This window comes from Cydia fagiglandana, chromosome 17 (assembly GCF_963556715.1).
Source record: "Cydia fagiglandana chromosome 17, ilCydFagi1.1, whole genome shotgun sequence".
In the NCBI taxonomy this organism is placed as follows: domain Eukaryota; kingdom Metazoa; phylum Arthropoda; class Insecta; order Lepidoptera; family Tortricidae; genus Cydia; species Cydia fagiglandana.
The window spans coordinates 7,023,595-7,039,284 of NC_085948.1; the positions used below are offsets into that span (position 1 = coordinate 7,023,595).

Consider the following 15,690-nt stretch of genomic DNA (forward strand, 5'->3'; position numbering starts at 1 on the left):
AATTTGGACACAATTTAAGAAGCATCCAATTGCGTCGAGGAATCATCTGTATTTTTGCTTGTTTCATTACCTCCTCGCTTCTTTTTTTGTCCTTTGTATTCTGTAGCAATTTGTTAAGCCCCCTCCAAACTAAGCGCGTGAATCGCGGGCGAAGCCGCGAACGCGAGTGTGTAGTCGATTTTCGCAGACAGCGCATAGTCTGGAGGGGGCTTTAGATCTGAAAATAAAGATAACTTGCGTCGTCACGGATGTCGATTTATAGGTTTTAGGGAGTGCAGAATTCGAAAACGATGATCATTTTATAATCCAAGATGGCGGCTACGTATTTTGTCATAAAAGTCGTCATGAATATCGTTTTATAGGTTTTAGGAAGTGCCGATTTCGAAAATGATGACCAGTTTGGAATCCAAGATGTGTGCCGTGCACTTTGTCATAAAAGTCGTCATGGATATCGTTTTATAGGTTTTAGGGAGTGCAGAATTCGAAAATGATGACCATTTTGGATTCCAAGATGTCTGCCGTGCACTTTGTCATATAAGCCGTCATAGATGTTGATTTATAGGTGTTAGGAAGTGCAGATTTCGAAAATGATGACCATGACCAATACAACGACATCCATGTCGACTTTTAACATAGTGCATGGCCGCCATCTTGGATTCCAAAATAGTTATTATTTTCGAAATCTGCGCTCCCTAAAACCTATAAAACGACAGCCATAACGACTTTTATGACATATTGCATGGCCGCCATTTTGGATTCCAAAATGGTCATCATTTTCGAAATCAGGGCCCCCTAAAACCTATAAAACGACACCCATGACGACTTTTATGACATAGTGCATGGCCGCCATCTTGGAATCCAAAATGGTCATCGTTTTCTATGTCATCTCAATCTATGTTAGGTCGACTAAACTAATCGCGATTAAAATTTGAGTATTAACTTTTTTTATTCCATTAATTAGTCGAATAAACAGTCAATCTATTAAGTCCCATCTCTGACCACGGCATTTTTACACTTTGAGAATATCTGAAAACAAATGAACACAAGGAGCCATTTTGCAAATCCAGTAACTTTGTTATTACCAGAGCTCGGCGGGGGTGAGCTGTTTTCGGAGATTGCACAACATGGACATGCCTTGTCATTCGATGGTATATGTGGTGTAATTTAATAACTAAAGAAATTATTTTATTTAGGCTGTCTTTCCGCTACGATCTTTACGTTGCCATTAAAACAAATGAATTTTATAGCAAGCTTTTTTAGTAAACCTCTTCAAATAATATGTATATCCATCCATATGCTACTACGAGTATTAAAGTTTATTTCTACATAAGGCATTGTCATTTTAGTTTAATTATAATGAATAAAGTTTTATTTTAATATTTCTTTCTAAGGTGTATCTATATTAATATCTACACTTGACATAAGTGACGTCAAAATGGCTCACCCCTGCCGAGCTCTGGTTATTACTTTTGACAGCGCGTGTCATGTGTCTACACAGAGTCGACACAAAGTCGAAACATTTGCGACTACTTTGTGACTGCAATATTTCTCAGCCTTAAACCATATTTATACATCATAATTAACAAGTTTCGTAGTATGTAAAGCGTTATTTCTGTTATTTAAGCATAGTATACGCATCGAAGTACTAAAAATGCATCAAATAATATAGTTATGAACACAGGCACTGAGAAGTAAACAATTTCATTTCCGGCTAAACTAAAACAATGTGGTGGCGCGTTGATTATATTACACTTAGTTTATCAAATCACTCGAGCAGTTTAATTCCCCATTATAATTTAAGTCCTATTGTAATATAAATGCAAACAATATAATTACGTCTTGTAATCCGTTTTAGAGATGGCGTATTAATGTCACTTATTTTTATTTAATTATTTTTCCATCTGACAGTTTCCATTAGACAGGAACAAAATGAACGAATGAACGAATGATTTTGGCATAAAGTAGTCGCAAACCCGAAACAATGTGTGCACACGGTGACCACACTTTATGTCACTTTGTGTCATGTGTCGACCCTTCCCTATTTCTGGTAACTGTGTCGACACGGCGACGACTCTGCGACTGGAATTGTGACCGAAACAGACGGTGTCGACACAAGATGTGTCTACACCGCGTCGTAACGGCGACTGGAAATGGTTGTATGGGTTGTTTAACGGCATCGTCCACTTACAATTTTATTTTGAGATCTTCAAATTAGTTAATCATTTTTATCAACATCACACACCGCTTTTAAATTGTCCGTCCATACGTATTAATAACAATTTCAAACATTTTCAATAGAGAATCCGCGAGTGACAATTTGAATTGACGTACGTGACAAGGCGCGCTCAGCGGAAAAAAAAAGTTTTGATTCGATGTACATTGTACATTGCTGCTTTTCTTAGCGCAATACTACTCTTTGAGTATTGCCCTTCTTTAGTTTGCTTTACATTGCTACTGACAAGATTTGCTTGACGCACTATTTGATTGGTATGATCTGATGAATCTGACAGATATACATGTACGAGTACGTATAGCAATAAGTTAAATGCAGAATCTACCTTTATTGCAAAGATTTGTTTGGAAACTTCCAAACGCGATCACAACGCTTTATGTTTGTCACGTGCACCAAACCAACTGCTTCAAGTTGTGCTCAGTCAGGCGTGCATTCATTTTCTCAGAAATAATTATTACCCTCCGTTATTTTAATTACTCTGGCGTTTTATTTAAATTAAAACCCGAAGTTTATTATTAATGTTTACCCATAATGGGCGGAATTAGGATTTGAGATAAATTGATTTGGTTAAGTAATGGTGTTATCTAAATGTTTTTGCGGAGAATCACTATAAGGACATAGATTTATACACATTTATATTTTATTTTAGATAAGTTCGCGGACGAGGTTCCTGATTGAGATTTAATGATTTGTTACAGTTTTAATTATATTTTGATATTATCTTGAAGCTGCAGTAGTTTTTTATGTTACCTAATATAATCACTACACCTTATAAAACAAAGTCCCCCGCCGCGTCTGTCTGTTTGTGTGTTTGTATGTTCGCGATAAACTCAAAAACGACTGAACAGATATTCATGCGGTTTTCACCTGTCAATAAAGTGATCCTTGAGGAAGGTTTAGATGTATAATTTGTCAACCAGTGCGAAACTGGGGCGGGTCGCTAGTGGTGAAATTAAATAGTATCGCGGAAAACGCTGGATGCGATCGGCTTTTCCGATATGAATTTAAATAGAACTTAGAGGGTCAGGTTCCAAAAAAATTGGGTTCATAAAGATCCCCAGTCGGGAATCTTTATAAAACCTATTTTTATTTATAAGTTTATTTCACGCACGTACTTATACAATCACGTCGGCAGCTATCTAAATCAGTCCGACATGATAAAAACCAGCTGTCCGCATTTTCATATTTTATACACAGAACAACTTTTATCCCAATTGCTGCAAACCTGGCGTCCATAAAAGTCTGAATGCAGAAAATAATTTATGTTCCCACTGAAATTCGCACATGCATTCCTTTCCAGAATGAAACGGGAGGCCGATTTTGTAGTAACGATTTGATAATCTACTTGTTTTGATACGACTTTGAGTCGCATTGAAGAATTTTACGGTTTAGACTCACTTGTTGTTGTCGTTTGGTACGCGATACACGGCTATCGTGAACGCTGCTCGCACTAGTGCTTGAGAAAGGAGACCTAGGCTCTCCGAAATATGTCGCGCGAGTGGCATAAAACAAGTGAGTCTAAACCGTAAAATTATTTAATGTTAGTATGTTTCACAATAGTTTAAATTCGCATTTAAGTTGCATGCATCTCACGCACACAAAAAAATGCGTGCGAGAGGTCTAATCCAATTAGCGCAAGCTGCTAACGCTGAATAATCCTACAAAAATGCAAAGAGTCGTCTTGACTTGATAGCATTTTTCTAGGACTACTCAGCGTTACTTACTTACTGCTGTGGCGCAACGCCCCGAAGTGGATCTTGGCCTCCGACACCAAAGACCCCGTTCTCTCTATCCAAAATTCCAAAGCCGTTTCCGTTCAGTCGACGGCACCGAGTTCGCTAAGATCTTTCTGCACTTCGTCTCTCCAGCGGTACATAGGGCGTCCAGACGGTCTTCGGTCACTTGGTACTCCAGAATATACGCCCTCCAGACTGCGCGATCTTCCCCCATTCGGACTACGTGCCCGAGCCATCGGAATCTGGCGGCTTTCGTTTCTCCATTCAGCGTTAACTCGCTTGACATTATTGATACGTGTGAGACGATGATTAAGATGACTAAAGGTCGTATAAAAACGTTGAAAACCATATCAAATTATTATGAGGGAACCGGCCTCCGTTACGAAAAACACCTAACTGAATTTTGTTTAATAATGTCTCTTTAAAGATTTCATAGCACGGTTATAGCCACGTTATAGTGCCACTTTGTTTCTGAAGCCTTTTATGGAACAGCTCTGCTAACGACGGTAAAATTATGTATGATTCACAAACTGCACAGAGATAGACAGGTTACATTACTTATGTTAAGGTCAGATTCATCACGACCGCAGCTGCTTTGCTGTTAAAGCATAAACGAATTAATTGAGTGGCGTTTGTTGTTGCATTTTGCTGAGATTAGAATATTCTATCCGACTTATTTTGTCAAAGAAATTGATAGTAACGTAATAATAGCAAGCTGCAATTATCGTCCGAATATGATATTTAAATTGATAAGATAATACTTAATAACACATTCTTTAGAATAAACATATGACATAATAAACACCTTTAATTTCCATTTTTTTTTACCCGTTACAAATAACTATTGATGTTAGCAGCAGCAATTAAAGCAACGACAACCCGAGGGCTATACATGAATGACGAACGTATGGGTAATGTGAAATATTTTTTAGACTTACACTCTTGTTTAACATCGATTTACATGTTCAAAGGGGAACAAGAAGATAAGGGTTTTAGCCCAGTGTCGAGGAGGAAACTCAATTCTTTTACTCCGCGATTCTTAGAAATATGACATCGAAGATAATTGTGAGGAAAATGTTGAAAATATAAAGAACACAAAGTAAATAGGAAACGAAAGGAAATGGGGAGTCTTTAACGGAAAGACAACTGATGTATTGTGGAAAAAACTAGTTGACCGTGAAATTTTGGTCATTAAAAGGTTTCGATTCACGGAAGCTGGCACGGATTTTATGTTTTTTTTTACAATTCCGTACAAATCTCACGCTCGCTATTATGAATTTACCTATAAGAGAAATTATCCGAATGATAAATAACTTCGTCCAATCAGGGGCGTTAAGAGCATGACGCGTAACGTCGATCACTTTATTGGAAATATTAGATGCTGTTGTAAACTAGAATTGTTGAGTTTGCACCAATGCATTGATTACATGGACTTTTACATATTTATATTTCACCTTATTTACATTAGCTAAGGATCAATTTAAAATTCGACGAGTCTAATAGTAATTTTATAACCAATACGGCAGTGAACTTTTAAATTTTGTAAGTTTAGTGCCTCTAGCAAAATACAATATGAAAATACGTTACGTACGAGTGCCTTTTGGGAACTAGCAGAACATTTTAGTTCAGTGAAAACATTTCCAGTGAACTAAAGCGCATCAGAGTCCGACTTCTGAAGTGGAAAGTTGGCAAAAGAGCTCGCGTGAAACTTGGCTAGTTGAGCAACTTTCAATAATTCGAAACCTGCAGTTGATAGTACTTCTCACTGCTTAGTGAAAATTCTGCGTATTGTTCAAACCAAACTTGAACTAACACCATCTTCCTGGCGTTATGCCGGCTTATTGTCATGGCTCATGAAAACCTGGGGGTCCCTTGACAACAAATCCTAAGAATTAGCGTAGTCAGTATTTATGAAAGCGACTGCTATCTGCCTTTCAAATCAGAGGGGAAACTAGGCCTTTTGGGGGTTATTCCGGTTTCCTCATGATGTTTGCCTTTACCGAAAACTGTCTGTGGCAACTGTCATACATCGTATATAAATTCGAGGTTCGAACCCGCGACCTCTGTTTTGAAAGTCGTACGCCCGCCGCCAGACTACCAAGCTAGTAACATTTTAACTACCAACGTCGAACAATGGATAAGGAACAGCAAAAATGTTTAAGGTTTAATGTTTAACACGTTCGCGGACGCTCAGTCACACCAGTTGGACACCTAAATTTTGTATGGAAATATTGGGACTGTTATAGCATTCCTGTCACTACAAATATATCTTTTAGGTTTGTATATGACGCGTAATGCTATGCAAGGCGAATGCTATGCAATCCGCGTCAATATGAAGTATATTTTTTATACGCTATGTGACAACAAATGCTATACAATTCGGATGCATAAGCATGTCTGTCACATGACGTAGTCAAGATGGGATTTTATATGACATCGCATGTTATAGCATTCATACATCGTGCTCGATGGACTTGATGGCTGAGACTTCTGACTTCCTAAGCGCGCGATTTTTGCTCTAAAGACTCATTTGCTGACCTCTTCAAACAATTTTCTTCTTCTGTTTTGTTCCCTCTTTGCTTATCATTGTAATATTGAGTCCATCTCATGCATGCCCCATGCCAAGCACGTTCGCTGTTCATTCGACCTCAAATTATGTGATACTACCTACAAATTATGCGTTGGAGACCGGCTCTAATCTAAAGGCCCAGTCATGGGTCTCATAGCATGTTGTAGAGAGCCGAGTTGCAATGTTGAGCTCTCTTAAAATGAGAGGTTTGTTCTTCTAGCTGTCCAAGGTATACGCAGCATTTTACGCCAACACTACTTCTCAAAAGTGTCAATATGTACCGCATTACACTTTTTCAGTTCCCTGTAACGCACCGCCGCGTTAAGTTCTGGACGTAAAGCGTCCACTACTTTTCCTGCCAAGCGATGATTCACCCAACTTTATATTCTTTTTCGGATGCATCTGCACCAAATACAAGGCATGAAATATACACAGAATGATACCACAAATGCGTGTCATAAGGTGCTTACCTTGTGGGAGGTGATCATCGAGCGCCAACAGGCTATAATTCACAAGTATATGACCAAAACTATGACTAGTAACGTAATTATTTCAATAATAGGTATACACATTCATGCCTCACTTTTTCACATTAATCGTTATCAAAATTTTACTGTAGTATAATTAACAGCAAGTAAACACGTTTGTTTATTAAAACACAATGAAAAACTTAAAGAAATTGTAAGAAAAACATTAATTACGATTTTATAAAAATACGTCAAAATCGCTATCGCGCACGAAATTGACCCAAATTACATATGTCCACTCCCAGACGCACCTGCCGGGCTACTAAGGGAGCTGCCATACAAAGACGAATGCTATAGCATCCGCGTCACAGAAAGGGGGGCCAATTTGGAGACGTCACAGGATAATTTTTAACTTCGATAAAACTATGTAATATGGCAGTACGCATTATTTGACTCTGGTGACTGGTAGAGGAAAACTTGATGAATAATATTATACTGTGGTTAAGCGGATTGATAAGCATTTCAACGAAGAAATTTAAAAAGAATAACGGATGCAATAGCAGGCGCGTCACCAGGAGGAGTACAAAAACGGATGCTATGCAATCCGCGTCCGCGAACGTGTTAATCCCTTTAGGATTCCTATTTCCATAATATTGCATTTGTGGGTTATGCGTATCAGCTCGCTTGGGAACAGTAAATATAATGTATTTAGATAAAATATTTGCGTTCTGTGCCGTTGGTGTAGTAAACGCCTACATGCGCATAGTTTAAGTTTACAGCTGCAATGTATGATTTTTTAACTTTATTATTCAGTTAGTTCAGGAGGTTGAAATTTTTATAAATGTAATATTAATTCGTCCCTAGTATGAAGCTTGACTGTACGAGTAATTTAGTTTTAGTGTTTAATATTATGTAAATCATACACCTACTGTACTACCTATGACAATTGCCTAATCACTATTCTAACGTACCTAAAGAGTCATTTTTTTTGAAATACAGCGCATATTACTTAATTAGGTACTTCCCAATTTAACCACGGCAAGGAGAGCTATACCCTTGTAATTGGGCACCAATGTTGCTGTATAGAACATACATTGGTACACTACTGCAAAAAAAAAAATCGGCAGTATAATGCCACTTGGCAATTGAAATTCAGATGTATTGCTATAGTAGTAGATACTTATTTGAAAATGTGATGTCTACCAGATCCGATTGCCTTTCAAATTCAAAGTCACCCCGAACATTTGCACTTGAAACGCATTAGAATTTTAAAAAGCTATCAGTACGTTTCCACTCCGTTGATGAAACAGATAAGATCTCCATTTTATTCGCGAGCCGGCGCGCGCAGCGATCAAGCGAACAAATCTTGAAATTATGCGATAGAATAAGAAATTTCTATTTCGATGTGGTGGTTGTGCTTTTATCGTATTGTAACAACAAAATTTTTATTTCTTTATTTTTTCAATATTAAACAGTATGTGACCCATATTCGTTTGATACCCTTAACGCCATCTAGCGAGCACAGTCGATAACAACAGGGTCCGGGTTGCTAGATTAAAAATAATTTCGGTGCCTTCCTACATTTTTGGTTTTTTTTTAATCGCAGGTCGTTGTAAATTAAAATTGTCTTCAAATATTTTTTGTATTCGTCGGCGCGTTGTATTAAATATTATTCTAAGCAAACTAAATAGGAAAGAAAGCGTTTTTTTTGTCAAGTCATGTAGTGTTCGCCCGAGCCCCGTTCGGACTCTGGTAACCCCGTCGTTTGATCTGTCACCGATGGCTCGCCACGTAGCTAGCCGTTCATTTTGGATTTGGAAGAGATCGTAGCAAGGTGGTTCGTTTCCTTTGCCCAGCGGCCTGGTGCCGCCTGATGGCTTCTAGCTATATCGCGGTTTAAGCCGCCTAATCGTAAGTAGCTCGTCGATTCCTTAATTGTTTTGGATGGATTTGTCAGTGCAGTGCTGATTGTTTTTATATTATTGCAGCTCGTTGGATGTGAATCGTCCTGTGCAGTTGAAGCCCCGGGTGCATTGAAATTATGCAAGTCCTTTCCTACGCCCGCTTATTGTCTGCCCCGGGTAAGCAGCGACCTACTCGCAGTCGAGTATATTTATTCGATTCTGTGAATGTCTGTTCCGTTACTTAGTAGTTTTATAAATTTCAGGGTTTCAAGATTTACCGTCTTTATTACAAGTTTACGGGGTGGCCTCAAGATGCCAGCTTCTACAAGCCGAGCTACCAGTGGCAAGGAGCTGTGCCAGGCATTTCCATACTTCCACGCAGAGGTTCCTGGCCAACGTGGCGGTTGTATTGTTTACGGTCTTTCGAAGTTTTGGAGGTTAGATCGACCCTTTATTTAATATTTATTACTGAACCAGAGATGCTGGTTCTGGCGCCCTCATACCCTTAGTACCCTTTAAGTTTGTTTGTCAGTAGGCCGCTTCTACCAAAACATTTTTAAAAAGAGTTCGCTATACCCATAACTGTTCCCTCAACACTTAAATAAGAGTCTGATGCTCATGTTATTTAGATAAGAGCTAGTTTACCTTAAGTTCCTGTCATTAAGGCCCTTAAGGCTCTCCGGGTTAAATTATAAAATTTCTGAATAAATATTTTTACCATATTGTCTAGTTTCCTTAATTAATTAAGAAAATATTCCATATTAGTACCCCTAAATAATAGTTGTTTCAGTATATTGCTGAGTCGCTCTCGCATTTGACAGAAAGTGACGACGACGTTAATAAGCGATAAACGGTAGTGCTTCAAACTAGTCGGAGAATGGCTGAATTGTGCCATCTGTTTCCTTCAAGAGGCGTTTTATCATGCAAATCTTGACAAATAGAGCAAACTAGGGTGTTACGTACACCTGAGTGGCGTTCGGCGCAGTTCTGCCAAGACTTCATAGAGTGCGCTGTTAAAACAATTGAAGTCCAGAACAATTGAAGTTATGGTGTCAATCAATCTTCAGAAGTAGCATGATGAGAACGAACGGGAGAAGATGACGTCTGTGGCGGCTCCTGGGTATAATCCACTGGTTTGCTTAAGTAAAGAAACGTATCGCGTGCTGTGATTTGTAATGAGTCTTGTGCAGTAAAGATTGTGAGTCGAACATCGTATTTCATTGAAGGTTCTCGTCATCCACGATTGAAGGTTCTGATGTGCTGCCGATAGTATGATACGCCCACAATTCCTGACATATATAAACACTGACAGGCGAGGCGTAATTTCTTAGTTTTTTGTCAACGGTGAAGAAGACGTGTGAAATAAAGTATACAATTAATAACAGTTAAAATAAGAAAAAAATGTTTCTCCTTTAAAACCCAGAATAAAATACCGGTAAAGAATCTATTATCCACTACGTAATTTTCGAGCCCGTAAATTTTCTTTTATTACAAATTACAAAAGATTAACGAGGCAGTCCACTAATTTGACCCTCTTGAGCAACGAGGAAAATTGCACGATGTATTTTACTTGCTTTTCATAGGAAAGTAAATTTTATTACCATAGCATAAAGAGCTAAAATTTAATAACGTGCATCTGGTGTTATCTTATGTAAAACTAAAACGCGGTTAACCTCTATACGCTGGTAATGAGGAGGAAAGGATACTTTATTGCATATAAATTGCATAAATATTTACGTAGCGTAAATTGGAAGTGGGAAGTTATAATATGTAAATGATACGTAGACGTACTACGTACCAGCTGCCTTTTAGCACAGAATAAATAATAGTACTAGGTACAGAAGATTCGCTCTCTAACAAAACACGTCTGTTACGATTAGAACAGATATGACCGCTAGGTGGCGACAGCGCCACGCGCGGCTTATGGCTAGCCACCAAAATTGGTGTGGGACGGTTGTACTTGTAGCTACCTGTTGCAAAGCGACGAAATCGCGGAGTGAGCCAGCTTTTAGTGATAACCAGTTCAGAAACGGTATCATGGCCGCATTTTTATCACCTGTCATGCCTTGCGTCACTTTCGCATTTACATATTTGTTAGAACGTGACAGCTATGGTGACAAATGATAAATAGCCGACCATCTTAGCCTTACAGTTCCAATTTAGTTCAGATTCCTTCCGTAAGTTGCCATGATGATGAAATAATCCATAACGTCACGTCATAATGGCGAAATTAACAAAATTTAGTTAAAACTATTTTCAGAAACAAAAAAGGGCCTCGAATTAAAAACTAATTAGTTTTCGTATTGTCTCAACTTAATTCCGAAGCAAATAAATGTATTCCTATTGCTGAAATAAATAACGTAGACGAGTCAAACACATTTGAACAAATTTTCTTATACAACTGCCCATGTTTAAGTACAACTGTTACTAAATATATAATATTATTTGCAGCTTACATTAATAATTACACTAATTACCTACAAGTAAAGAACGTGAATGTTATTATTTAATAAGCAGTCGCACTCTCATACCAATTAATTTGTATGGGAGCGCCAACAATGTGTGTTAAAACGCGGCTGTGTTAAATTCGGTCACCATTAAATATACTGTATTTTATACAGTAGTACTTAAATTTTACTTATGCGTGTAACAACTATGCGACATTGGAAAATTGCAAATATGCAACTTCATACAGTCGACGTCAAAGATATCTTTACATTTTTCGCCTTATTTCAAACGAGTAAGGTGCAAAAGTGTATACATATCTTTGACGTCGACTGTATAACTTTAGGTTAACAGCTAGGCTATAGGACTACAGTCAAAGTGGAAACATGGTAATTTAGCTCTTTTATTAGTATTTTCGGCACGTATTTCATAATGAAACAAATTTCAAGTGAAATATAAGCTCAGTCAACTGTATTATTAATATTTCAGCTGCTTCGTTGGCATAGATTTTGATAGTTAATTTTGGCTTATTAGATTGTAATCTAAAGTAATTCAATGTATGTTATAATTTTTTTGGTGTTTATATTAACACTTTTCCGTATTTTAGAAGCTTGTAGCAAGTAGTATTTATGTTTTACGTGCAATATTAACGTTATTTAACGATATTTACTAAACTATTTTAGACCAGAAAGACGAAAAGTTTTACTTTCAATGTGTATGCTGAATGCTGATTCGTATAAAGCCTCTTTTAGAGCGTAAAGTATGGAGTATAAAACGAACTCACCTTTGGTATTACCAAAGAAAAAAGATATCATACCTTTTTACAAAATACCATGTACTTTATTACTAAATCAATATATCAATTAGTAAATCTCCATAATATCTAGTTATTTGCTACACATACTTAGTATACTTACCTGTTTTGATAAACAATCACTCTAAATCTATTTAAACGCTTTCCAACTACGCTCATAAACCTGACTTTCACATTACCGTCAAAATAATGAAACTAAGCGAATTTGGAACACAATAAAATCCCTCCCAGTTTATTGCCTCTCGAAGTAGGTAAGAACAAATGTTCGCAACTAGAGCAATAATTGCAAGCCGGAGAGTTCGGTCATTTCCATTTCAGATTGAGTCCTATTGGAAGGAACTTTTCGAGTGAATCCAGTGACTTGATTCCTTTGATGCCATAGTACTGGTAGAGGTGGTGCAGTAAAGGACTTTGATTTAGATGCCTGCACCTTAATCAGTTAGGTATTCTTTTAATATTGAACTTCGGTGATTCGTAAAAGTCTGATACTGTATAACAGTCGCCTAGTTGAAATTCAGTACTTTAAATAAATACCTACGAAGCTTATTACTTAATAAAACAAACGAGGTCTTTCTAAGTTATCTAAGAAATCTATTTAGTTTATGAGATCAGTCAATTGAATTTTATATGTTTACTTTAATGCCCGCTACGATCAACCAATATAACATTTGTTTTGTATTAATTCGCTCGCAGACCAGACGATAAAGAACAAATCCAGATCAAACATAATAATAAGTCCTTGCCTAGACTTGGCTCACGAGATAACCGCCATGTGGGATGTTGACTCGACGATCATTGTTCCTATAGTCGTGTCAGCGAACGGTCTCATAGCGAAGAGTCTCGACCAACACCTAGAGAAACTCTCGCTGGGTGGTTGGATCAAGGGTCCGATGCAGAAGGCGGTAATTTTGGACACGGCGCGTATAGTACGTCGATTCCTCACTCTGCGGCCCTGCCCCGCTGCCGGCGGCACCCTAGGTTAGCTTTTTTATAATGTGTTTATATGTATTTTTTATTGTTTTTTATGTTCTTTTGTATTTTACTTTTATATTCATATTATAAACAACCTAACTTAAGAAGAAAAATAAATAAATGAGGAATAAGAGTATAATCAGAATACACCTTCTGCTAGCATGACTTGCATTGCCATGCGCGACTCATATGTCAAGCGCTAATTTACGTATACTATAATAGTCACGCGCGACAACGCAAGCCAGAGGTGACTTTCCTTACGCCCATATTCCCAGGTTGAGTGGCATTACTGGCAACCACTTGACTGTGGTACACCCTAGCAGAAACTTGTTAGTGCTAGTAAAAGCTATTCAGACGTTTGATAAGATTCACTAAAGATTCTCTAGTGACTTACAAAAGGAATAAAACTAAAACGTGATGAATCAGGTTTAAGAAAATTTAAGACAAGATAATGCAAAATATAATCATATAATACAAAGTTTATTTGAAGATACATTGTGAATAAAGTAGAAGAGAAAAACATGAAAGAAATAAATTTGAATATTTGAAAAGATGCTATAATTTATTCCTTTGCTAAACAAAAAAATATAAAACCTACCTAATGTGATGTTTCATTAAAAAAATTTTTGAGTGGCTTGCAGATGTATTTGCTTTATAAAAAATAGTTTCGAAAGATTAGAATAATGGCTAATATTCCTCCTGACGATTCAGTGAAATCGATGTGACCTGATATCAAATTGCAAATCTTCAATAATGAAGGCCATTCCATTTCTAAAACTGTCTTTGTGATGATACTACATAGAAATCGCAGGGCTTAAATGCTCTTCAACTTAAATGACTTTTCCTGATAGCGTCGGCAAGTATTTGTATTTGCATAAAACATTTTATCATTGAATTAATGTTTGTAGAGAGGGTAATTTTGAAAAAGAGGAAGATAATGAAGATTGAGAAACCGTTGAAACGGCTGTGTTCAAGAATATATGATTTTGTAATGAGTTTACTCGTATTCTAAGATATTGTATTATAAATAAAAAAATGTGTCATTTTGGGATACGAGTACGGACCACTGTCAATGTTTAATTGAGTCGAACCAAAATAATTCTGCATGACATTTGCAAACAATGTGTGGCCATATCCAATATTTATGAAAATGTTACGTTTATAATGACACTTTTGATCAAATCAGTGCAAAGTTAGCTTAGACGGATTCTAATAACGCATATACATTATCTTGCTAGCGCTCGCACCATCCCGTTAACCCCGTGTCAAATCGTAATGGTAGACCATGGTAACATTGGTAACTCCAGGTTTAACCGGTTAACTCCAGGTTAGTGAATGGCGCAAGTGGCCCTAGTGAACTATCTAAGTGACAAAAGAACATAATGAAGTACATTACGAGTATGTTGTTGCGTAGAATATTTGATAGGTTGTTATCTTAACCTCTCTCCGCCCATACGTCAAACCCTGCCAAGCAAAATTAAATTTTATTTTGTCAACACAAAGTTCAAATTAGAATGGAACAGGAGACCTTTTTATAGGTCTCTGGGCCGGTAGAGGTTAAACGGTAGGTACTACACCTACATTAATAAAGATTTCGGCTCTGGAATGAATTATGTTAACTTAAAGTAAATAGTGGTTAATGTTTCGCTTCGCTGTGGTTTGAGAATGTCTTTAATTCTACGGCGTCTAATTTGAATAAAAGCTTTTGTATATTTACATTTAAGTCTTATTTTTGTTGAGTTAACAAATAGAATTGCCAGTTTTAGGCGTTCAACTTTTCACGCATTCAGGAGTAATGAAAATATCTTCCCTTATGTCTCACCTAACGTCTTATAAATCGATGAACACCGCGACCGGTAGCATGCACGAAGAAGTGTCACGTTGTGGACAGATCTCCACGGTAACGTTGTGGACAGATCTCCATGGTAACGTTACGGCAATTTTTCATCAATGTTTTCTTCTGACGTTATCACGCAAAATAATCCTCCGTAAACCGATTTTACAGACAACTATTTTTTTTTACAGGCGGACATAGCACATTCGGCCAAAGGCTACGAGTCGGAGGATGAGAACGCGGGCAGAAAGCGGCATAAGGCCAACGACGACCGGCCAGCCAGCAAGACCACCATGTACTCTAAGCAGGTAAATATTGTATGTAACTCAACGCTCACCGTCTACGGGGTGTTCAATTAATAATGTTTGAGCACTAACTTTTCGGACACTTCGGGCCTTCGGCCCTACGCGGAACTCGGCCTTCGGCCTTCGCAATTAAGACACATATCATTGTTTTGTTTGATCACTAACCATCCGGGCGATTCGGGCCTTCAAAGGCCTTCATCCTTCACATCTTAAATCATTGGTCGCGCACCGTGAGGTTTCAAAGAAATTTGTTCCGCTTGTGGAATAAACTCCCGAGGTTTTATCAAGAGACTATAAGCTGTTAAGGTACTCAAAATAGGCATAGTCTAAAGGGTCTGTAATGCGCATTTTTATCACATAAATCTTTTGGTGTTATCAAAAATTTTAAGCATAGGTACTTTATGATAAATA

The 15,690-nt window shown here is 37.5% G+C and overlaps 1 protein-coding gene and 1 long non-coding RNA gene across 2 annotated transcripts in view; both read left to right on the forward strand.

Moving 5' to 3' along the window:
- LOC134672402 (serine-rich adhesin for platelets) overlaps window positions 1–15,690 on the forward strand; it is a 346,211-nt gene that overhangs the window by 268,359 nt on the left and 62,162 nt on the right. The window contains exon 3 of the mRNA XM_063530285.1: window positions 15,166–15,282. Within this exon, the coding sequence (XP_063386355.1) occupies window positions 15,166–15,282 (117 nt within the window). The remainder of the gene's footprint in view (window positions 1–15,165; window positions 15,283–15,690) is intronic.
- On the forward strand, window positions 8,790–9,587 carry LOC134672940 (uncharacterized). Its single transcript, XR_010099396.1, has 3 exons — window positions 8,790–8,916; window positions 8,994–9,086; window positions 9,173–9,587. It is a non-coding gene; the product is annotated as an uncharacterized LOC134672940 (long non-coding RNA).